Below are 25,181 nucleotides of genomic sequence, written 5' to 3'. Positions count from 1 at the left end.
AGTCGCCAGCAGCTCCGAGGGGCGCAGGGCGGCCGTTGCGCTCTCACAGCCCTGGGCCCCCGGCGCCTCCAGCGCTCACCGCGCCCAGAGCTGGGCGGGAAGGGGCTTTCCTGAAACCCGCCCCGCCCGTGGCTAGCCCCGAGGGGACTCCCCACGGCCCAGCCCGCGGGGCCCGGAGCTAGTCCCGCGCGGTGCCCCCGGGCTCCCCCTCTCCCCAGCTCCTGGGCGCGGAGCAGCTGCTACCCTGCGGAAGCTGGGCTCGGCCAGCGGGCGCTGCGCTCCCGGGCACCACGCGAGCCCAGCCCGACCCGCACATGGTGCCCGCCCAGGCGGCGGGGAGGGCGCTGGATCCCGGCGCCGGTCGGGGAGAGCCCCGCTGCGCCCCCGGCGGGCTCGCGGCTGCGGGAGGAGCCGGCGCGGCTGCCCTCTGCGCGGAGTCCCCGGGGAGGGCGGGGGGAGGCGGCACACGCGGGCTGGGCTCGGCTCGGCTCCGCCCGCTGCCCGGCTGCGGGGCGCTGTTGCAGGCTCCGGCGGGCGGGCGGGTGGCGCAGCGCGGTGCCCGGGTCTGTGCCGGCGGCGGGCAGGAGGGGCCGCGGGCTCCCCGCGAAGAGGCGGATGATGAACAAGCTCTACATCGGGAACCTGAGCCCCGCCGCCACCGCCGACGAGCTCCGGCAGCTCTTCGGGGACAGGAAGCTGCCCCTGGCCGGCCAGGTCCTGCTCAAGTCCGGCTACGCCTTCGTGGATTACCCGGACCAGAACTGGGCCATCCGGGCCATCGAGACCCTCTCGGGTAAGCGCCCGGGCGCACCGAGGCCAGGGGACCCGCGGCGCCCCGCTCCCCCGCGCCTCGCTGGGGAGCGCCCCCGAGCCCTGCCCGGACCCTCCCAGCCCTGCCCCGGAGCACCCCTCTCCCCGGGGAGCCCCGGCGCGCCCCTCTCCCGCTCGCCCCCCGGCTCCAGCGCCCCCTCCCCAGGGACCCTCCCCGCCCCTCCCGGGATCCCTCTCTGGCCCCCCTCCGCGACCCCCGGGGATCCGCCGCAGGAATCCACTCGGTGCCCCCCGCCCTGCTGGCCCCCAGCCCCTCGGGGGTCCTCTCCCTCGCCCCGCCCGCGGCACCCGGGTTCCCCCCTCGCCCCGGCCCTGCGGGACGAGCCGCTCCCGCCCCGCTCCCTCGCTTCCCTCCAGCCGGGCTATTTTTCCCTGATTTTTTTCTCCGATTTTATTGAGAGGAGCCGGGGCCCGGGGTCCACCGCCCGGCCGCCCCCTCGCCACCCTCCCGGCCTCGGGCACCTTTTTACGAGGTGCCCTGCCCCAACTCGCCGGGGGCGCGGAGCAAAGAGCGGCCGAGAGGCAGCTGGGGGGCCCCGAGCGAACTGCAGCCCAGCCAGGGAGTAGGAGCCACACGGCAGCGCCAGGCCAACGCAGCCCCAAACACAGGGGACCCTCTGGCAGCCCCGGCGGGCCCCTCCGGCCGAGCTGGCGCCCAGTGCCGGGTAGGGGAAAAGGAGAGGCAGGAGGAGAGCAGGAGAGGAGGCCCGTGGGGCTGGGCTGCCGGGAGATTGCCATGGTGTTCCGCGAGCAAGCGAGCGCAGCCCCGCGAAGTCCTGCTAGCTCTGGTTAGCGGAGTGGGCGGCAGGAGCCCTGGGAGTGGAAGCATGGCTGCCCCAGTCCTTCATTTTGAGGGCTACGGACTCCAGCCTCTCCATTTGGTGCTGCTTGGGAAAATGACTGTGCTGTTGTCCCGGGCGGGGACCCCGGGCGCCCTCCCGCCCCCGGGCAGCACCCCGTGTCCCCCCCGCACCCCCTCCCCAGCAGGCTGGCCCCCTGCTCCAGGGTTCTCCACGCAGTTCGGGCTGTAGGGCAGTCGCCGACTTTTGGGTAGATTTCCTGCCCTAGCTCCCACACCGTGCTTCGGACGATGCTGAGTCTCTGTTGTTGTTGTGTTTTAAAGGTAAAGTGGAGCTGCATGGCAAAGTCATGGAGGTCGATTACTCAGTCCCTAAAAAGCTAAGGTAAATCCCTGTCCGTGTGTTCTCTGTCTCCAGTCCGGGTGAGGGGTGGCGAGTCCCAGGACGGCTCTGGCTCTTTGGCAGCGGGGTTGTTTGCAAGGGTGCTGAAAGTAGTTGCGATAGTTGCATTTTTACTTTCATTATGGCTAGCTGCGTGCCCTAGTCATTGATTTACTTTTTGAAGTCTGATGGGCTTTCCTCTCTCCATGCGGGTTGGGATGGAAAGCATTTCTTCCCAGTGCAGTAACTTGTTTACCAAATGCAAAAAGTCCCCCCCCCCACCCCCTTTAAAAGATCACAATGGTAACAAAGGCTTTGTGGAAGACTTCCTGTGGCAAGTAAGTAGTAAATATTTACTGTGTCAGCTGAAATTCCCTAGCTAAAATTACAATTCGTTAGTTTTTGCTTTTCTTTCCTCTAAAGTGCTTTCTGCTGAGGGTAACAAAATGTCCTTTGGATAAGTTAGTCAATATCTCGCAAGGCTTTGGAGCAACATCTTGATTTGTTTTGAGAGTTAAAGAAGTTAAAAACCCTTTTTGGCGTGGCAGCTGCTTATGAGCCAAAGTTCTGAAATGTTTGTAACCAAAACGCACTAGTGTGGGACGTGTGTAAACAGAACTTTCTGGGGATGGCATAGAATCTGATGCATGTCATTTAGATGCTGCAGAAGTGGTCTGTTTGTGCGTGGGCAGATGGGGTCTCTTCTGTTACTGACTTACTATTTGCATTTTCCTTGAATTAGTTTTTATTCTTATTGCGCCGCATGACACTTCTTTGCTTGGTCACTGTTGTTCCCCCAGGACGCAGCATATTCAAAAAAATCTTTGTGGTCATTTCGGTTATGAGTGTGAAGCCCTTGATCCAGATAAATCCGATGTACTGTCTAATTTGTTATAATGCCAGGTAAACAACTTGTAGTATTTTACTAGGGCAGCTGTTTAACACAAACTTTTATAAATGTACAAGTCTGCTGCAGTCTCTTTCTAAATTTCTCACATAGTGGCGGGCATTTTTTTTTTTTTTACCTTGAGAAATATAATTGCAAGCACGGACACAAATCTGCAGTGGTATAGAAAGGCAGTAGTGATTTTTCTGAGAGGCCTGCCTTCTTCCTTTAGCTGTTGCAGGGATGGTACAGTTGAACTGTTATAAGGGGAAAAGGTGTTTTAGAGAGTTTGTTATATACAGTGTTGCTTCTCGTGTTGATATTCAACATGCAAAACCTTTTGAGCAGTGGAGGATTTGCAATATTATCTGGTGTATTTTATTTTTAAAAGTTCCACAAGACGTGAACTTCACAATGCTTAGAGAGCGTGGGGCAGGGCATCTTTTAATGTGCAGCTTGTTGGTTCTGTTCCTGCTCTGAGTCCCCTCCCCCAGCAGTGGGTAAAGGGAAAGCTTTAAAGCAAATTTCACATTGAAAATGGTTTGGTTGCCTAACGGAGAAAACAGTAGGCTGCAAAATGCAGCTTGCATTAAATGCCAGCTTTGTAAAGAGGTCTTAGCAAAAGAAAAATAATTCAGGCTTTTGTTTCTGCAAGCTGAAGTTTCTCCTTCCTTGTTCTCTTTTAGAATAATAAACATGAAATATATTTGTGTTGTTGATTTGAAGTGTCTTTGAAATCTTTTAACCAGGTGTGTAAAATGTGTAATTTAAAAAAAAAGTTTAGAATTTATTCTATAGCTCAGCAGTCAGTGTTCTTTGAACATGTACTCCTGTGAAATGTCTGAAGTGGAACTCAGTGGAACCGCAGGCTCACTATACAAATTGTATGCAAAGGCTCTTCTTGAATGTGTTAATTTGCTGATGCTGCTTCTTTAGCTTCATGCTGGGTATTTTTTTCATGCTGGGTGTGATTGATTGTCAAGTATTATTTTTAAAACACAGTACATGGAAAATTAACTTAGGCAGCTTGGTGAAGTTTGGTGAGAAATGGCTAATGTCTGGCACGGGGTATGATATTGTTGGTTGTTGCTAATGCACATATGTGAAAGATGTGACAGTGTTCTGGTTTCCTATGCAATGAGCATACAGAGTTTTACCTTGAAATATAAGAGAGTTATTCTTTTTTATTTCCAAGTAGTTAAATCTTTGCAGTAACTTTTTCTTAGTGTTCTTGCACTCTTAGGACTTCTTTAAGAATGATCGAGCTAGAACCCAGTTAGTTAGAAGGGCAGTTCTCTGGGGACGTATTAGCTTCCAGGTCTGTTACATAAAGCAAAAAGATGTGAACGGTGAATTCCTCTTTACCTGCAGTAAAAGCTTGGGGATCTCTGGGGGAAAAAAATTGAGCCATCGAGAGTATCTAATATTTCTTGTGCCTTTTTCTGCTATCTGTACAGCTGTCCCTGAGGGTTCTATTTCAGTTTGGTTACTTGGTTTCCTCAGATTGCTGAGCTCCAATGTTTGGATTTGATCATGTCATTTTTTGATCTCTGAAAAAGCTGTGGCTTTGTTTTAGACATACAGTTAATATAAAGGTGTCTTTGGCCTAATATTAGTTAGCTTGGACATTTAATCCTGTTTTTTTTGTAACATGGTTTTATCATGGAATAAAGGCTTACACAGGCTTACATTTAGTTTTTCTTTGTAGAAAACCCACAAGCTGTTCTAATGATTGTAAGAATTAGAATTTGTGCAGTGAGGCAAAACTTCCATTGAAGTCAATGGCACCAATATTTGGGGACCCTTAACCTGCATGCACAGGACACTGGCCAACACCCCTTGCTCTGGCAAAATTGCCAATGACTTTGTAGGGAGTTTTGTCTGAGTTAGCTGTGTAGGATCTGAAAACTTTCCATGTTACACACAAGCTGTTACTGTCCTACAGTTCTGATGCTGTGTGAATGTAAAACTATGGAATAGAACTGCAGAGAACTTCCCCTAAATGCTAGCTTTGTCCCAGGTTAATTATATATATTATTTTTAAATCTTTTGATCCAAGTTTGTTTTGTGTTTCATGGTTTTGTTTGGTACTTTTTGTGTTGTGATATGTTTGGACTGAAAGTGTAGCATTGTAGTGTTTGTATTTAATGAAGAGGGAAAACCTCTGTTATGCCTGTTATTGAAATGTATCTGAAATCTCTCTTGATGTGTAAATGGTAAGTTCTGTTCTCGCTGCTGAATTTAGTTAAAATTTCCTTGAACCTTTTCAGGAATTAGATTTCAAAAACACAAACAAAAATAACTCCCATTCTCATCTGTATGTCTTTATGTAGCTAAGAAATAGTGTAAAATAGTCAGAAGTAGCACTGCAAACTCCACTTTCTATACACCTCCTCATGGTAATGTAGAAGGGCTGGAGGTAGTGAAAAATAGCATGAAGTAGTGAATTTGTCTTTCATGAGTTAAAAATCCGTAATTGTGTTCTCTCTAATGCAAGTGATTTTTGTCTCCTATAAGAATGTTAAAGAAAACAGTATCCCAATTGTTTTTTGTTTGTATGTACTACATTGTGTATAGACAAACTAATTTTTAAAAAAACCGCTTTTTGTCCTGTAAACTTCAAATTCTCTGGTAACAGAGAATGCTTCATTTGCTTAAAATCATATCATTTCAAGAATTTGCTGAATGAGAAGCTTAGTGTTTTTTTTTTTTTTTTTAAAAAGTCCTGTAATTATGCTTTTTATGCAAACATGCAATACATTGAAAACTTTGATTCTTAACTGCAGATTCTGAATACATAGTTAATAATAATAAACATTAGAAAACTGTGAATTGTGAAATCCGGACAAAACAAAAATCTGTTCATGTTAACTTTCATGTAATGTGTATTTGGCAGAAATAAAACAGATTAGTTTTAATAACTCAAATGAATGTTTGCAATGTTTTAGATTTCCAATTCCTTTATTTGAAAAATCATCTTTTGTGTTTTCAATGCTATTTTTAAAAATCAAAATGTATAACATTAATATAATCTAGAACAATGCACTGGGTGAGCTAATTAGAGAAGTCTTCAAATCTAATTTAGTAGAACATTTAAAGAATATTTTACTATTCTACTTAATAGCAAAACTTCAGTAGTATATTATTTTTCTGATTTACTTTAACAAATACAAATGTCTAATATATGCAGACCTAGATGTTTGCAATTGAATCAAAGCAATGCAATTTTTTTTTTTAAAGACCCTGTTTCTAATAATCTGGAAACCTGCTGCACTTTTATGAAACTTTTCTTCATTTAAAATCCTTCTTTGCCTATGGCATGTCCTGATCCTCCTTTAGTGTTTTCTGTGAATATGGAGCAGTTGTTCAAGAGATAGAGGCAAGGAACATCTGCCAGAATTACACTTGTGGATCTAATCTTAGAATGACTAGGGGAACAGTGATCTTTCTCAGTTTTCAAAAGGAAATCCTAGATCTTAGCTACTTTTAAAATATCAGATTAGAAAATTCAAGGCTGAAAGCTAGTGTGTCTCTGTAGTGCTGGAATCCCCCATTAAACAGTTTCCTTTTCCTCTTAAAAAGAGGAGCAGCATTAATAGGGTGTACAGATGAATTCTGAAATGGAAAACTGTGCAAATGGTTTAAATATATCTAGGTATTTGCTTTAGTTGTTGAAATAATTTATCAAAACAGAGGTTTTTGCAAAGAAAAATGTCCATTTTAGGGGTAGATTTTATTTTTGAAACCAAACTATTTGATGTTTAAGTGTGAATCACCATTCCAGTCTGAAACTGAATGTTCACAACTGTCCCAAGTGGTTAGAGACTCTGGTCTGAGCTTTGTATGTAATTTTCAAGATTCATTTTGGTGGTGGTAGTTTGAAATAAAGCAATATATATTTTTTACCAAAAAGAAAAAAAAGAACAACAACAGAGAGGGGCAGAGTGTTGGGATGGCAGTGGTTGCTAAATGTTTTAGTACACCGGACCCTCGCTAGAACGCGGGGTTCAGGATCCATTCACAGTATCACGGGCCACGTTACCATGGATCTCAATTTAAATATTTAAATTTGGGATCCATCGCCACGACTGCACTATATGCGAATCTGCGCTCTAGCAATGCACGCTCTAGTGAGGGTCCGTTGTACTTCCATATCAAGGGGCAGATTCACATGGCACAAAGTGTGGACTGCCAGAGGGCTAATATCATGACCATCCAGTGGTTGTTTTGTTTGTCCCTGACATGCGTAATTGTGACAGAAATTATTTACATGTAAAATGATCCTGTTTAGTGCTTTAGCTAAGGAACCTCACCCTTGATCAAGAGAAGTCTGACACTTTTACATCTTTAGTTTCTCCCGCTTGCCGCCTCCTTGCACGTATACACACACAAGTAATTCTATGTGGGATGCAATGAAAGAAACATGACTTTGCTGATCCGGGAATGTTTGACTTTTTCCAAAGCCTATTCATGCCACATTTTTCAAATATTACTAAAAGATTTAAATGTCAGCTGCCCTTTTGGATTTCTAGAAAGGGGCAAGATGGTTCTGAGTCATTTAGTGTTTAAAAAATGTACCCGTGAATTTTACAAAATGGAATCAAAGGATTCACATAGATGCTGAGAGGATCTTCTGGCTGCTGTGTGAACTGAGTCTCAAACCAATGTGCGGTCTGTCTCCAGAGCATAGCTAACTGTGTATGGAGTATCATTTATATCTTCTTAAACAGCCATGATTTAGTCACAGGTAGACCTGAGTTAACTGGTTTATTGAACAATGATGACATTGAATGCATTTTAAAAATAATACTTACCTCCCCTATAGCAGTGTAGGGAATTGTAATTAGTTGGCATTTGAACTGTGTTTTGAATATGTGAATTGCTACATGTGCCGAGTATTCTTAGCTTAGCAAAACAGAATGACACTTAGCGGAACCCAGCACTGAAAATATTCATTGCCCCCCCAAGCTCACTGTCATTAAAACACTTTTTAAAAAGCTCTTTTACTTTATAATTCCACTGGTTGCTTTTGCAAACTTATAATTTGCATTTGGTGGCATGTATGTGTTCTATTTTGGGCAGCCAAATTGCAATGTTCTTTCAGCATTATTTTTAAGGTTTTCTTTTTCCTCTTCTGATCGTGAACTTCATTCTGGTTTTCCACATATTGTACCAGTGAGAGGGAATAGTTGCAATTTTTGTGTACAATGCTGTGGGAGAGAACTGCAGAGCCTATTACATGGGATTCCCAATTGGAGGAAAAAAGCTTGAGTGTTTGCTCCATTATCTTGCTTCAGACCTGCCTGATGAAATGGCATTTACTACAAGCCAGAATAGTCCATTTTAAACTAGTGAAATGTACTTTTTCAAGAGATTTTCTTCATTTCAGATTGTGCTTTACGTGATGCTTATCTGTGTCATATTCAAATATGCTGGGTTTTGTTTCTTGATGACAAGATGTTCTCTTTTTTTATAAGCATTCCACATGCTGCTGAAGAAGGCTAAATGTCTAGAATGGAATTAAGTTACAAGCCTCCATGTCACTGTGTATAGGCAGCTATTCTCCTTCTACTCTGTGTGTGTGTGTGTGTGTGTGTGTGTGTAACTTCTCTGAGTGTCAGGTACACATGTTTATGGAGAGGAGATTAGACCTCTGTGTAAACCATACCAATCTTTATATTTATCAGCTTGCTGGAAAACCCATGAACACCTATTTGCACAGACAGAATATTGTAAATACACCACCTGAATCTGTAGTTTAGAGTTCTCTCGCTGCTTGTTTAAAGCAAAAAGTAAACTCTTGAAGAATCTCTCAAAAATAAATCTTTACAAATATTGTAGCTCATCTGTTGAGGATATGTGTTCCTCCTGTCTTCCTATCACTAGCATGTGGAAGGTTATGTCTTGATAGGGCTCTGATTTGTGCGAATGGCTGTATTATCCTGTCATGATCAGGAAAGGTGTCTACTGGGAATAGGAGTAGAGTATTACAATTCCTAAAGCGTAACACATGGTTTTTTCCAAATGCCTTACTTGGGGGTGTCTGGGGCTGAAGGTTCTGTGAAGTGTGACGGGGGAGATTTCAGCAAAGTAAATTGTCTGTGGTGGCAACAGAGAGACAAGGTGGGTGAGAACATGTATTTTATTGGACCAGCTTCTGTTGGGGAAAGAGACCAGCTTACCCAGAGCTCTTCTTCAGGTCAGTGAAAGATACTGGTAGTGGTGACATGTTTTCACATGTCACTTCTCCATTAGCCTGTTTTTTTCCCCCATTTTCCTCTTTGTGTTGCTGTTGAGGTGTGAGAATTGGAAGTAAAATTGAGAGAACAAGCCATTGTACTCCCATCCATCTCCTCATCCCTTTGCCTTCAGATAGCATAAGAAGAAGATCACTTATTTTTATAAAGTCAGTAGTGAATAGTTTGTTCGAGAAGCTGTGGTTAACGCCAATCCTAAATTAAGAAGAGCAGCTGGATGAAGTTCATTAAGTCACTTAAGCACAGGGTTGCTAGAAATTTCATACATACAGCACATTGATCTAATCTGGATGCAAAATACAGATTAGAGAGCTACAAGGAAACGTCCACCCAGGTCACCTTAGTTCCTGTCTCCGATATCTAGTTTAAATGATCCCAAACCACCTGTCAGTGTACAAAGTGACCTGCTTTGGTTGGTCGCATGCAGTGATGCTGTGGTACTATCTCTCTGAAATGGCAAGCTTTTCCATCGGTGGGGGGGAGGCGGGGTAAAGCACCTATATTTAGTAATGGTTAAAAACTAACATTACAGAGAACCTTTGCCCAAGCCAGCAAAAGCTGGCATCTGTAATTTGGAGGAACTTGATTCCTTCCTTGAAGGAATCTCTCTGGTATGTTATAGCTATGTGCACTGATGCAATTCATTTGATATAGATTGATCTCTATTTCATATACCTCCGCAGCTGTACAATAGTGATAACAATATTATTTTCTCTCTCTCTCTTCCCCCTCCCCAGTCTGTCCTGTTTGTTCAGCCTGAGAGCTGTTTAGGGAGGGACTCTCTTATTTTGTATGTGTACAGCACCAAGCATAGTGCTTGGCACTACTGTCAGACAATCGGAATACCTAGTCCCAGTGGCTGTAAGCCTGATGTTTGGGGGGAGTATTGCTGGAGAGGGATACAGCCAGCGACATCCTTTTGGGGAGACGTGCCGCTTGCTGCAGTGAAGTCTGCAGACATGCAAGGTTTGCTCAGATGAGAAATGCCCAAGTACGACGCAAATGTTTTCATTCCACATTGAGGGAACTGTTGCATGCAGCTGGCATACCCGTTTCCCCATCCAAATTCTCAGGGGCCAGCGAGGCAATGACAGCAGCAGTTTAATGCTGAAGTGGATGGCCAGGATTGAGGACACGGCTGGTCTCCCACAGAGATGCTTGTCACTGCTGTCCGATTCTCTAGGTCCGGGTTATGGTGTGTGGAGACGGTGGCAGGGTGACCAGCAGGTAGCTAGCAGGCTGCTAGAGGAACCTCTGCTATGGTTTTTACAAGGTGGCACGCAGCTGGGCTCTCTGCTGCCGGCTGCGCCTGGAGAGCGGGTTGCAGAGGCTGCTTACTGCTCTGGTCAGAGGAGAAGTGTTACGGGAATCCTTGCTTGATGAGCTCCTGCTCTGATTAGAGTGGAAGCTGTTTAGCCTGGAATGACTTGTGCCCTTGCAATGCCTCTTCTCCAGATCCACAGCACACTTGGCACCTGTCTTCCTCTCCTCCTTCCTTCGCCTCTGCTGCCTCGGGATGCCTGCTCTGGCTCCAGCAAATTAACCCCCACTCACAGGGTCAGGATCCCATTCTCCTGCTGCCTCCTCGCTCCCACACTGGCCCCTGGGGGCCTCTCCTGTGCCTTCTACGGCCAGGCTGCTCACACGCCTTCCAGCCTCTCTGTCTGCACAAGCCTTTCGCTCCTGTCTGTCTTTTTCCCCCTCCCTCCCCCAGCCTCAAATCTCTCTGCCTCCATCCCAGTATTCTGCCCTTAACCTGGGCAAGGTCAGCTCCCACCCTACAGATTTAGCTGGTTCTTCCTGCCTCTCCCTGGCTTTCTTATTGGCCTCCGAGGCCTGGCTTCAGCCACTCATTGCCCTGCTTGCTCTTTAGACCTGGCTTTACCAGCTGCTGCTCTGAGTTCCCTCTTCCTGGCCTCATCTTTCTGCTCTTTCCCCCTTCTCCCAGGACTGCCATGGCAGGGATAGTCTGTGTGCTCAGCCCCTGTGAGCACCAGCCCTCTCCTCCTTCCTCCGGTCGCCACTGGGAACTCCTCCCTAACTGCCCTGCTCCCACTGCCCTCCAGTCCTGGCATGGCTGCTTCCTGTACCCCCACTCGAGCGTGCTGGAGAAAACATAGGGTCCTCGCTCACGTCCTCTTCTGTCAGCTTGTTCCCCTTTTTTAGAACAACCACCCCCCTTGAGCCAGCTCTGTCACCCCCAGCAAGTCCTGCATGCCCAGCCCCAACGCTTTCTGCTCTCCCTGCCCCTCTGCTTTGTTCATAACCTCTGTGGAGAGACGTGACTGGATCTGGTGTGAGCTACTTCCTGCCACCCTTCTCCACCCTCTCCTCCTTCATTCTGCTTCCTGACACTGAGGTTTCTCTCTGACCCCCGGACCCTATCTCCTCCACCTGCAGGCTCTTCTTGCTCCCCCGTTCACTGCTTCCCCCTTCTCTTCCAACTACCTTCTTTCCACATTCCTGGATGTGCACGAGTGCCTTAAACACTGACGCTTGTTTCCACCTCCCTCTCCAAACATCATCCCATTTCCCTCCTCCCCTCTTGTCCCCAAATGGGCCATCTACAGCCCCAGCCTTGACCTTCTCCCCTCTCATTTCCTTTTGGGCCCCTCTGCCCTGTTACCCTTCCCAAATGACTTGCCAGTGGGTGAGTCAGATTCTGGCCACATGCCCTGCTTGGGGGAGCCATCATGCTAGCTCTGTGCCACCTGGGGTTTCCCCCTATACAGGAGCAGTTCCCAGCTGGCCAGAAGCGCAGGGTTCCTGTCCCCTGTGTGCTGGCAGAGCCACTCTAACGGGCTATAGTGGAGCAGAGACTGGGGCCCCTTGTGCCTGCAGCTCCCTCCAATCTCCGTGGCACCAGGTGAGCCCCCTGCATTCAGAATCCCCCTTAGAACTCACTCCTCTGACGCCAGTAATTGCCTACCACGGTAAGGCACTGCCATGCCCCTCGTCGTCTGAGACTGGCTCCTTTGAGGGATAGAGCCCTCGCCTGCCGGCCTTCCTGGGCATGGTGTCTCCACGTGGTTTTTCCTGGTTCTCTTTCGCTGGCCCCCAGATGGGTGTGTGGGGGTGAGGGAGGACAGGGAGTGGAGGAAGCGCGTTTCCCCCCAAGATATTGGTGCCAGAGCTCAGCAAGCAGAGAGGCCACCCCAGACTGTGGGCACCGCTGTAGCTCAGCCACCTGAAAGGGTCAGGGAGGGTTGAGGTGGCTTTGCACCCGTTAGCACAGCTGGCAGTGAGGGAGATCATGCAGTGCATGATGCCATAAAACACTGCCCACTAGGAATTCCAGGGGAAACACGGCCTCCTGTATCACTGCCTACTCAGGGCTATGCCTTAATGGCACAAGCCGGCTCCTAGATTGCAAGCTCCCTGGGGCAGGAACTAAATCTTGTTTGTGAGCCTGTGTCTATAGTCTCCAGAGCAGTGACCCTTTATTGTGTAACATGAGGAATCCTGCAAGGTACTTGTCAATTAATATCCATTCGTCAGCCCTTAATTATGGAATCCTGAATTCCCAGCTGTACATTCTATGAGTGTAATTTTATGAATGGACTTATCTTGAGAATGAAATAGTGCCATGTGGCCTTTGTGCCATTGTAAGCTACTGAATGAATGTGTGTTGGGGGGGGGGGGGCGGGGGGGCAGGGAGGAGCTGGCATTGTTATGCAAACAGCGGAGTTCAAAAATTCTGTTTCCTCAAAGGCTTGACATTAGCAAGGCCTGTGAAAGTCAGGCAAAGAACAAACTCAGCCGGATGGTTTGATGTGGATATGATCAAGAAAATACATATTACCAAATTAACCTCTCGCCCCACCCTCCAAAAAAAGAAAGAAAAGAGAAAACAGTTTGAGAAGGGAAATTGGCATCCTGAATCCTAAGTGAATGACAAGGACGTCCGGGTTACTCCAGAGCTATTCTTACACTGAAATACTTGACACAAAATTTTGGCAGGAATCTCACGTGAGCAGAGAATATTGAATTCCTGATGACACTAGAAGATACATTCCCTGTTTTCCAAGTGGAATGTACAAAGAGGGACTCTAACCACGTGCTTTCTGAAAGTGCAGACTTCTCTGTGTATTGACATGTAGCAGATTACTGAAGGAGACCTGCTTCTGTCTCTGGACTCTTCAGTGTCCGTGGGACTGACCACTACAGTGCTTTTACATCCAAGCAGCTCAAAGTACAGCACATAATTGGTGTTGCAGCGTGTAGTGTTTTCTGATACCACTGAAAATCTTAGATCTGGTGTAAGATACAGGGAAGATGCCTAAGTGAAAACAGCGTATATATTTTAGTATATATTCACCATTAATGAACTATTAAAGAGTAAATCAGAAACACCATTATTCCCAAGTACAGCAATCTCAAAATTTTGTAACAATGGGAATTGTCACAAGTCAGTTACAAAGTCCAAATCAGTTTTTATATATCTATATGCGCACACACGTGGTGCTTTAAAAGCACCAGTTTCACAAAGCTGAAAACAATTATGATCCAAATCAGCTGGGAGGAAGAATTTAATCAGAAAAATGTGTATGATAAGTGGGAATTGTTTAAGAACACTTATTCGATGCTCCAAAAGCCACAAGCAAGGAAGAAGGTCATATTGGTTTAAAAATGACCTGGTTTAGACGGGAAGTGAAGGCAGCTGTACAGAACTGTGTGTGTATGTGTGCACATATACAAATGGAAGAAAGGGGAAGTTGACAGTAATAAGTATAAATCAGAAGCTAGGAATTGTAGAAATTTGACAAGGGAACCAAAGGGAGACAAGGAGAAAGCCATGGCCAACAGTGTTAAGAACAATAAGGAGGTTTTAAAGTATATTCAGAACAAAAAGAATCCTGACAATGGTACTGGTCTGTTACTAGATGGAAATGATAGAATTATCAATAATAATGCAGAAAAGGCAGAAGTGTTCAATAAATATTTCTGCTCTGTATCTGGAGAAAAAACAGATGATGGAATCTCATCATATGATAGTGATAACACTTTCTATTCCACTAGTCTCTTTGGAGGATGTTAAACATCAGCTACTAAAATTAAACATTTTTAAATAAGCAGGTCCAAAAACACTTGCATCCAAGAGTTTTAAAAGAGCTGTCTGAGGAGCTTGCTGGATCATTAATGTTGATTTTCAATAAGTCTTGGAACTTCGAGAAGACTGGAAGAAAGCTTATGTTGTGTCAATATTTTAAAAGGGTTAATATGATCACCCATGGAATTATAGGCGTATTAGTTTGGCATTAATCCCGGGCAAGATAAAGGATATGATTAATAAAGAATTAAAGGAGGATAATATAACTGTCAGTGTGAGTTTATGGCAATAGATCCAGTCAAACTAACTTGATATCTTTTTTGATGAAATTACAAGTTTGTTGATAAAGGTAATCGTGTTGATGAATAGACTTCTGTAATGTGTTTGACTAGTATTGCAATACATTTTGATTAAAAAAACTAGAAAGATATCAAATTCGCATGGCCCACATTAAATGGATTAAAAGCAGGCTGATGACTCTCAAAAATGTAACTGTAAACTGGGAATTGCATTGAACAGGTGTGTTTCCAGTGGGGGCCTGCAAGGATCAGTTCTTGGTCCTATGCTCTTTTTGCATTTTTATTAAAAACCGGTAAGAAAACATAAAATCGTCACTGATAAAGTTTGCAGACAACACACCAGTTGGGGGAGTAGTAAATAATGAAGAGGGCAGGTCACTGGTACAGAGCAATCTGAATTGCTTGGCAAACTGGGCACAGGCAAACAAAGTGCATTTTAATAGGGCTAAATGTAAATGTATACATCTAGGAACAAAGCATGTAGGCCATACTTACAGGATGGGGGACTCTATCCTGGGAAGCAGTGACTCTGAAAAAGATTTGGGGTTGTGGTAGATATTCAGCTGAACATGAGCTCCCAGTGCGATGCTGTGGCCAAAAGGGCTAATGCGATCCTGGGATGCATAAACAGGGGAATCTCAAGTAGGAGTAGAGAGGTTATTTTATCTCTGTATTTGGCACTGGTGCTACGACTGCAGGAATCCTATGTCCAGTTCTGGTGTCCACAATTCAAGAAGGATTTTGATAAATTGGAGAGGGTCAGAGAAGAGCCACAAGCACGATTAAAGGATTAGAAGATATCGTATAGTGGTAGACTCAAGGAGCTTAGTCTATTTAGTTTAACAAAGAGAATGTTAAGGGTTGACTTGATCACAGTCAACAAGTACCTATCTGTGGAACAAATATTTACTAATGGGCTCTTCAGTCTAGCAGAGAAAGGTCTAACACAATCCAGTGGCTGGAAGTTGAAGCGAGACAAATTCAGACTGGAAATAAGATGCAAATTTTTAAGAGTGCGAGTAATTAACCATTGGAACAATTTACCAAAGGTTGTGGTGGATTCTCCATCACTGACAACTTTGAAATGAAAATTGGCTGGCTGTTTTTTCTAAAAGCTCTGCTCTAGGAATGATTCTGGGGAAGTTCTCTGGCCTGTGTTACACAGGAGATCAGACTTAGATCACAGTGGTCCCTTCTGGCCTTGGAGTCAAGGGGAGTTTGAGTGGGAGTTTGAAAGGGGAGTTTGTCTTGTGGTGTTTGTTTTTTACTGTGGGTGGTGGTGTTTTGGTGTGGTTTGTGTTTCCCAGCTTAACAGGATTTAGGTGGGAATGCAATGACAGATACAGAGGTAGCAGTGGGAGTGACCCATGTAGCGGAAGACACAATGAAGATGACTGGATGTGGAAGCTGTGGTATGTACATGATCCTGGAGGGGGCACCTGGTAAGAGTTTTGTCTGTATGAAGTGCCGTCTGATAGAGCTGATGGAGGAAAAGATCTGAGGTTTGGAGATGCAGGTGGAAAATCTGGTAGAGTTTAGGAAGGGGTTTGAGCAGATTATGGAGCAAAGACATGAGGTATCTGAAGAGAAAAGCTCAGACTTGCAGATGGAAGCAGGACTGGGGAATTCTGAGGGGAGACTGGGTGAGGAAAGTGGTCAGTGGAAGCATGTGACTAAAAGAACCAGGCAGAGGAAAAGACGGGCTAGTGAAGGAGAAATAGAGCTTAAGAATAGGTATGCAGAGTTGGAAAATAAAGAAGGGGCTCAGCAGGTAGTCACTGAAGGTGGAAAGGCAAGGAAGAAGAGAAGAGTGGCTAGTCCTATAGGAAAAGGGGAAGAGTTAATGGAGATTACACCAAATATGAGCCCCAGGAGGATACAGGATGGGTTAAAGAGGATTACAAGGGAGAATAGGAATGGAAAGAACTTGCAGCCAGAGGGAACAGGGGATAGACTGGAGAATAGCACCATCACTAGGAAAAGACAGGTCTATGTGATTGGGGACTCTTCTTACTGAGAAGAATAGATAGGCCTGTAACCAGAGCTGATCCAGAGAATAGAAGGGTGTGCTGTCTTCCAGGTGCTAAGATACGGGATGTAGACCTGAGGTTGAAAAGGATCCTAAAGGGAGCAGGAAAGAATCCCCTAATTATCCTTCAAGTGGGAACAAATGATACGGCTAGATTCTCGCTGGAAAGTATTAAGGGAGACTATGCTAGGCTGGGGAAGACGCTTAAGGAAATTGAGGCTCAGGTGATCTTTAGTGGGATTCTGCCTGTTCCTAGAGAAGGGCAACAAAGGTGTGACAAGATTATGACTATCAACAGATGGCTTAGGCAGTGGTGCTATAAGGAGGGCTTTGGGATGTATGGCCACTGGGAGGCATTCATGGACAGAGGACAGTTCTCTCGGGATGGACTTCATCTGAGTAGGGAAGGAAATAGACTTCTAGGATGGAGGCTGGCACAACTGATTAAGAGAGCTTTAAACTAGGAATTTGCGGGAGATGGTTGGGAGATGCCCAGGTAATCTCCATGCCAGAATTTAGCATTGAGAGGAAAGAAAATGAAGTAAGAGTGGATACAGCTGTAGGTAGGAGGAAGGGCAGTGTAGATACAAGTCTAATAGGTTATACTGGTAGTAAAATGACGGTGCCTAATAGGGTACAGAATGTGAGTGAGGCCAAACAGCAAAAATTAAGATGTTTGTACACTAATGCAAGGAGCCTAGGTAACAAAATGGAGGAACTAAAGCTACTGGTGCAGGAAGTGAAACCAGATATTATAGGTATAACAGAGACCTGGAGGAATAGTCGTCATGACTGGGCTACAGGTATTGAAGGGGATGTGCTGTTTAGGAAAGACCGAAATAAAGGCAAAGGTGGTGGAGTAGCACTGTATATCAATGATGAGATAGAATGTAAAGAAATCAGAAGCGATGAAATGGATATGACTGAGTCCGTCTGGGCAAAAATTACATTGCAGAAGAAAACTATTTAGAGCCTCCCCGGGATCGTGCTTGGGGTGTGCTATAGACCGCCGGGATCTAATTTGGATATGGATAGAGCCCTTTTTAATGTTTTTAATAAAGTAAATACTAATGGAAACTGTGTGATCATGGGAGACTTTAACTTCCTAGATATAGACTGGAGGACGAGTGCTAGTAATAATAATACTATTTTTATTTTCCTAGATGCGATAGCTGATGGATTCTTTCATCAAGTAGTTGCTGAACCAACTAGCGGGGATGCCATTTTAGATTTGGTTTTGATGAGTAGTGAGGACCTCATAGAAGAAATGGTTGTAGGGGATAATCTTGGCTCAAGTGATCATGAGCTAATTCAGTTCAAACTGAACGGAAGGATTAACAAAAATAAATCTGCAACTAGGGTTTTTGATTTCAAAAGGGCTGACTTTCAAAAATTAAGGAAATTAGTTAGGGAAGTGGATTGGACTGAAGAATTTATGGATCTAAAGGTAGAGGAGGCCTGGGATTATTTTAAATCAAAGCTGCAGAAGCTATCGGAAGCCTGCATCCCAAGTAAGGCGAAAAAATTCATAGGCAGGAGTTGTAGACCAAGCTGGATGAGCAAGCATCTCAGAGAGGCGATTAAGAAAAAGCAGAAAGCATATAGGGAGTGGAAGAAGGGAGGGATCAGCAAGGAAAGCTACCTTATTGAGGTCAGAACATGTAGGGATAAAGTGAGACAGGCTAAAAGTCAAGTAGAGTTGGACCTTGCAAAGGGAATTAAAACCAATAGTAAAAGGTTCTATAGTCATATAAATAAGAAGAAAACAAAGAAAGAAGTGGGACCGCTGAACGCTGAGGATGGAGTGGAGGTCAAGGATAATCTAGGCATGGCCCAATATCTAAACAAATACTTTGCCTCAGTCTTTAATAAGACTAAAGAGGATCTTAGGGATAATGGTAGCATGACAAATGGGAATGAGGATATGAAGGTAGATATTACCACATCTGAGGTAGAAAGTGAAACTCAAACAGCTTAATGGGACTAAATCAGGGGGCCCAGATAATCTTCATCCAAGAATATTAAAGAAATTGGCACAAGAAATTGCAAGCCCATTATCAAGAGTTTTTAATGAATCTGTAAACTCAGAGGTTGTACCATATGATTGGAGAATTGCTAACATAGTTCCTATTTTTAAGAAAGGGAAAAAAAGTGATCCGGGTAATTATAGGCCTGTTAGTTTGACATCTGTAGTATGCAAGGTCTTGGAAAAAATTTTGAAGGAGAAGGTAGTTAAGGACATTGAAGTCAGTGGTAAATGGGACAAAATACAACATGGTTTTACAAAAGGTAGATCGTGCCAAACCAACCTGATCTCCTTCTTTGAGAAAGTAACAGATTTTTTTAGACCAAGGAAACGCAGTGGATCTAATTTACCTAGATTTTAGTAAGGCATTTGATACCGTGCCATATGGGGAATTATTAGTTAAATTGGATAAGATGGGGATCAACAGGAAAATTGAAAGGTGGATAAGGAATTGGTTAACGGGGAGACTACAACGGGTCCTACTGAAAGGTGAACTGTCGGGCTGGAGGGAGGTTACCAGTGGAGTTCCTCAAGGTTCGGTTTTGGGACCAATCTTATTTAATCTTTTTATTATTGACTTTTTATTATAGGCACAAAAACTGGGAGCGTGCTAATAAAGTTTGCAGATGATACAAAGCTGGGCGGTATTGCCAATTTAGAGAAGGACAGGGATACCCTACAGGAGAATCTGGATGACCTTGTAAACTGGAGTAATAGTAATAGGATGAAATTTAATAGTGAGAAGTGTAAGGTTATGCATTTAGGGATTAATAACAAGAATTTTAGTTGTAAGCTAGGGACGCATCAATTAAAAGTAATGGAGGAGGAGAAGGACCTTGGAGTATTGGTTGATCATAGGAGGACTATGAGCCGCCAATGTGATATGGCCGTGAAAAAAGCTAATGCGGTCTTGGGATGCATTAGGCGAGGTATTTCCAGTAGAGATAAGGAGGTTTAGGTACCGTTATACAAGGCACTGGTGAGACCTCACCTGGAATACTGTGTGCAGTTCTGGTCTCCCATGTTTAAGAAGGATGAATTCAAACTGGAACAGGTACAGAGAAGGGCTACTAGGATGATCTGAGGAATGGAAAACTTGTCTTATGAAAGGAGACTCAAGGAGCTTGGCTTGTTTAGCCTAACTAAAAGAAGGTTGAGGGGAGATATGATTGCTCTCTATAAATATATCAGAGGAATAAATACCAGAGAGGGAGAAGAATTATTTAAGCTCAGTACCAACGTGGACACAAGAACAAATGGATATAAACTGGCCACTAGGATATTTAGACTAGAAATTAGACAAAGGTTTTTAACCATCAGAGGAGTGAAGTTTTGGAATAGCCTTCCAAGGGAAGCAGTGGGGGCAAAAGATCTATCTGGCTTTAAGATTAAACTCGATAAGTTTATGGAGGAGATGGCATGATGGGATAACATGATTTTGGTAATTAAATATTCATGGTAAATAGGCCCAATGGCCTGTGGTGGGCTATTAGATGGGGTGATATCCGAGTTACCCAGGAAAGAATTTTCTGTAGTATCTGGCTGATGAATCTTGCCCATATGCTCAGGGTTTAGCTGATCACCATATTTGGGGTCTGGAAGGAATTTTCCTCCAGGGCAGATTGGAAGAGGCCCTGGAGGTTTTTCACCTTCCTCTGTAGCATGGGGCATGGGTCACTTGCCGGAGGATTCTCTGCTGCTTGAAGTCTTTAAACTACGATTTGAGGACTTCAATAGCACAGAAATAGGTGAGGTTTTTTTTTGTAGGAGTGGTGGGTGAAATTCTGTGGCCTGCGTTGTACAGGAGGTCAGACTAGATGATCATAATGGTCCCTTCTGACCTAAATATCTATGAATCTATTTCTTACATCAGGGCTGTAGCTGAAGAGTGCTGTGCAATGTACTCCTTCCTTTCTGGATTATGGAGCCGTAGGAATAAGACTAGTAGAATTGACAGACGCTTTCTGTGAGGCACATAACCACCGTTCTTACTGTGATGTTTCTTTGTTAAATTTATCTGATAGAAAAACAGCTTTTCTGATAAATGTGTATTGGGGTCTCTCTGGGTCCAATCTGCCCTTCCTGGCTGCTCTTCAAATTCCTTGATTGCAAACTGCAGTGGGCGTCTAGAGTGTGAAGGGAATCAGTACCGAGCACATGTGTGTATGTGCTTTATATTTATCCGTAGCTCAGTTTGACACTTCCACTGCTATATTTCAGCCTAATTTTTACAGTCAAATTAATACCTCTAAATAAAGGTTTATGAAAGAAATGTTACAAAATTCTTACTGATAGTTACACTTGAATGAAAAGAAGGTGTAGCAGGAGAGATGCCATGATAGCATCTAGTCCTAATTTTAATAAATTCTGTATGTAAATAGCCTTATTTTCATACTGTTTTAAAAATCCATACAAATCTTTAAAAAAACCAACCTCACATGTTAGATGAAATCAATAAGATGGTCGGTGAGTACAGACGTTTAGGTGACTCTGTTGTTTGTACCTATTTGCGGTCCCTGGATGTTCTGATAGCATTTGTGGTTTTTCCACAGAGAAGTGGCTTGTTTCTGTTCCAGAGTACATCGAACTGCCTTTGCACTGGCCAGCTTGTGGTTATTTCATTTGCTTTTATTGTCTACAGATCTAGCCAGTTATCATATGCCAGGTGCATGGAGATTATCTCTTGCTTGTTTTATATTTTTGTTTGCCCAATAACCAAAGATCGTTCCCTTCCCTCTAATGAAGATTAAGACTTTTCACATACAATTCCTCTACCTGCTGCCAGAGTTGTTTTGCCATCCAGTTCTGCTCTGTTGTGGAAAATGTATATATCTATCTTTTTTTTTTTTTTTAATCACAGATTTTCCATGAAAGGTGCCACCTACTGTCCTGTACTGGTGGCCAGATTCCTTTTACGGTCAAATACAAGGTGAAAGGGTCCATTGGGTTCAGCATTCTACCACTGAAAAAGAAGACCAAGCCTTGACTTTGCAGCAATTCTGAGAGAGAGAGAGTGTGTGTCTGCGCACAGTTTTAAGATGACAGAAAATTTATCTGATCTCACCTAAATTAGCCCTGGGAGCGCAGCAGTAAGAGAATGCGGCTTTCCTTGCTTCAACTATTTCAGCTCCATTGTTGATTTGATTGCTCAAAACGTTAGGCCTTTACTTCAAAGGTGTACTTCTACCAGCAAACCCTCCCAGCGTAGATGATGATCTACTAGCAATAAATGCTTTGTCTGGTGTGAGTTATTCCAATTCCCTGAGCATATCAGCTCTACCAGCACAGGAGTGTGTTGCTGGCATAGTTGTGTCTACACTGGGGCTTATGCCGGCACAGCCAGGTCAGCAAACAGTCACACTCCTAACCAACATAAGCAAAATGATGCCAGCAAGTCTTTGATGTGTAGACTGGGCCTGAGATAGTCTGGCACAGCCTCTCTCTCCCCCCTGAAGCAGAAATGTCCTGTTGATGGCACAGAAAAGTGAGGGAGCAGCAGGGATTGAGCAAGGGAGGCTAATGGAGAGAAGAGGCCAGGAGGGTCGCTGAGCAGGTCTGGGGAAGGAAAATGCCCCAGAGTGCAGTTTAACACAAATCACCCTAGGACCTTTCAATCCCAAGTAATAACCTTGAGCTGTCAGTACATGACATGCACTAGGTTGCAACAGGGCAAGATATTGCATTGCAGAATAAGTAAGGGCAAGTGTCATCCCCTAGGCCTGCCCCACACCCTGTTCCAGGGGACGGAAGTAAAAGCACTGAGTGGGTATGTCTGCCCTGCAATTAGACACCTGTGGCTGGCCCATGTCAGCTGACTCGGGCTCGGGCTAAGGGGCTGCTTAATTGCAGTGTGGAAGTTCAGGCTCAGGCCAGAGCCCCTGCTCTGGGACCCTCCCACCTTGCAGGGTAGCATTGCCAGTGTAAGCAGAGCCTCAGGGGAGTTGTAGATTCACTGGTCTGAGCTTAACCTCTCCTCTGCCCGGCCTCTGTGTCAGCAGGACCTCGCCCAAGAGCAGGGCTGCCAGATGCAGGGAGAGCAAACGGGGGCTCCTGCCTATGCCCCTGAGTGCCTGGATACAGCATCTGATCTGCTGTGGGTACTCCTGGGGCTGCGGTCAGCTGTGGACCCTGCATACACAAGGGCCACAGGCTCACACTGCCCGCAAGAGCCCCACCCTGCTCAGATCCTCTCTGGAGCCCCCACGGGGTAGGGCTGAGGATTAACCCCTGCCAAGGGCCTGTCAGCGAGGCAGCACTCCTCCTGTGCTTCCATTAGGGAAGAGTCTGCATCTCCGCTTCCCCAATGGGGCCACTGGCATTGGCTTTAGTCTGTTCCTGATAGAACCCCAGAGCTTCGGCCTGGTCCTGTAGCTTCGCATGTCCCCCATGGGGCCCTGAGCGGGGATCACCTAACTCGAAGCTACCATGCCGGCCTCATGTTCGTAAACTGCCGTGTTTGGCTGCTTGGAATAAGATCAGCTGCCATGTGCTTCTCTGCACTGTCCTCTGCTGGACAGACCTGCCACCTGCCTCTTGGCATAGGCCCTCAGCCTCCATGAGCTGCCAGTGATCTCCTTTGCTCTCTGTTCCATGGTGTCACCTGTTTGGATTAGCAGGTGACTGTGCAATGTGTTATTTGTAGTCCAAGTGATCTCCCTGGGCACTGCCTAGGAAATATGTTGCTGTCATTCTGTGAATGGGGATGGGAGTCTGGGCGGTGCTCTGAGTAGGGGTGGGTTTACAGGTCGTGTATCTGGACCATCCTCTGAATGGCTGCAGGTGTACAGTGTCACGGTTTCAGCAGATATGTGGTTTGATCTAATTAACAACAAAGAACCGAACCACACAAAGACCAAATCAGAAAAGAATTCAGAGAAGCTATGAAATCTTTCCATGCTGAAGCCAGCATGGTGGAACTCTAATACAGAGGCCACAGACTGAGCCTAGAACAGTAAAAAGAGGCTGATACATACTTGACGGGAGGTAAACCTAATTTCCTAGAATGTTGTTAGGAAATTTGCATTAGTTGGCTCAAAGTTTCATAATAGGCTGGGAGCTGAAAAAGCCAATAATCTGTTAAAAGTGTATCAGGAGCTAAAGGCAGATCCAGAAAAATGGCAGGGGCCCTACCTGATTAGCGGACAGGAAACTCCAAGGCACTGTAGCGGGTCAGTCACTCCGCCCCGACTCAGAAGGGGTTAAAAGGTGCGTAGAAAGGGGGAAAGCAATTTGCCCTTTCACAATTGCCAATTGCCCTTTCACAGAGATCCAATATAGGGTGTATAGATGGAGGGTCCAAGAAATTCAGGTGACTCCACAGTAGCTGTGCACTTCAGGGGCTCCTGGGGGCTATTTCAGAAACTCACAACTGGCAGTCTGCAGGACATGGAGCCAAAGATGCTCTGTGAGATCACCCTGGGGCTGGGGCAGCAGGGGAGAACCACAATATCCTGTGATTCTGGAATGGAGGCAGGGTGCGATGGGGCAGAAGCAAAGAGGGATAAGGGAAGGCAGCAAAATAAAAAGAGGTTGGAAATAAAAGTAAGGAAAAAACTTGGGGATGGAAGGAGAGAAAGCGAATGGAAAGAATAAATGGAAAAATGTTGAACCCCACAATTTTTGTTCCTACACTGTTTGTATTCCTACACTGAGGTTGGCTAACTATTGCAGTGCTAATTGCAACGTATCTTTAAGTATTTTTCCGTAAACTGTAGCCTCCTGCTGTATGCCTGTAGTTACTGGTTTTATTTTGCTACAAAACAGGTCAGATGTAATGCGACTGTTGGTTTATCATTATGGTTATTCTTTGATTTTGCGTTTGGCTTTCTCTGAATACTAAAATTAGACAGCTGATGCACTCCTAGCTGGGGGCTCTATGTAACGTTCGCCGTTAGCATGGCTTGGAGAAAGACTGGGAGGAGAGGGAAAGAGGAGAAGAAGAGACAAGGAATATAAGTTCCTTTTCTGCTCCATAATCCTCACTGTCGCACTCTGAAACTCACAGGAATTCTACATTTTGAGGAGCTGGCCTCAGACTTTGCCCTTAACTTTTAACCCCGCCAGCATTTGGCTGATTGCCAGGAGCACGTATTGCCTGCGTCCAGCTGCTGACGGGGTCCCCAGCAAGAGAGACATCTGGCCCACAATGGACATCTTATGTCCAACACTTAAAGGCAAATGATCCCTCTGAGGGTTTCTGCAGAGCCCGTTGTATCACTGCAGGGCCTTCATGCTGCACAGAGAGATGAGATCTGCATAGCCAGGGCCCTGGACGTTAGACAGTCATAGTTTGAGGGCCAGGAAGGGGCATTATGATAGACTTGCTTGACCCCTGCACACCGAGTTTGTCCAAGCAAAGGTTAAGGCGGGTAACTCTGTCAACAGCCTTAAGGGACCCAGGAGCCCAAACCCCATTTTCAGAAGTGATGTAGGGATTTAGGCTCTTAAGTATGCAGATGGGTGCCTTGGAGGATTGACAAAAGCACCGAAGCAGGTTAGGTGCCTAACTCCCACTGGGAACAGAGCGGGGTGGATCTCCCCATTGGGAGTTGGGCACCTGACCTGCTTCGGTGCTGTTGTCAATCCTATGCGATGTCTTTGTAACTCTGGCCTGTTAAAGCCC

The 25,181-nt window shown here is 45.5% G+C and overlaps 1 protein-coding gene across 2 annotated transcripts in view; it reads left to right on the top strand.

Annotated features, from left to right (window-relative positions):
* Positions 1-519: 519 nt before the first annotated feature.
* Positions 520-25,181, top strand: part of IGF2BP2 (insulin like growth factor 2 mRNA binding protein 2) — a 102,517-nt gene continuing 77,855 nt past the window's right edge. For both annotated transcript variants that reach the window (XM_073360302.1, XM_073360303.1), the window contains exons 1-2: positions 520-793; positions 1,955-2,015. In XM_073360302.1, the coding sequence (XP_073216403.1) occupies positions 616-793; positions 1,955-2,015 (239 nt within the window). In that variant the 5' untranslated portion in view covers positions 520-615. The remainder of the gene's footprint in view (positions 794-1,954; positions 2,016-25,181) is intronic.

This window comes from Lepidochelys kempii, chromosome 9 (assembly GCF_965140265.1).
Source record: "Lepidochelys kempii isolate rLepKem1 chromosome 9, rLepKem1.hap2, whole genome shotgun sequence".
In the NCBI taxonomy this organism is placed as follows: Eukaryota; Metazoa; Chordata; order Testudines; family Cheloniidae; genus Lepidochelys; species Lepidochelys kempii.
The sequence above is the reverse complement of the archived record's forward strand: the minus strand, read 5'-3'. Positions and strand labels throughout refer to the sequence as shown.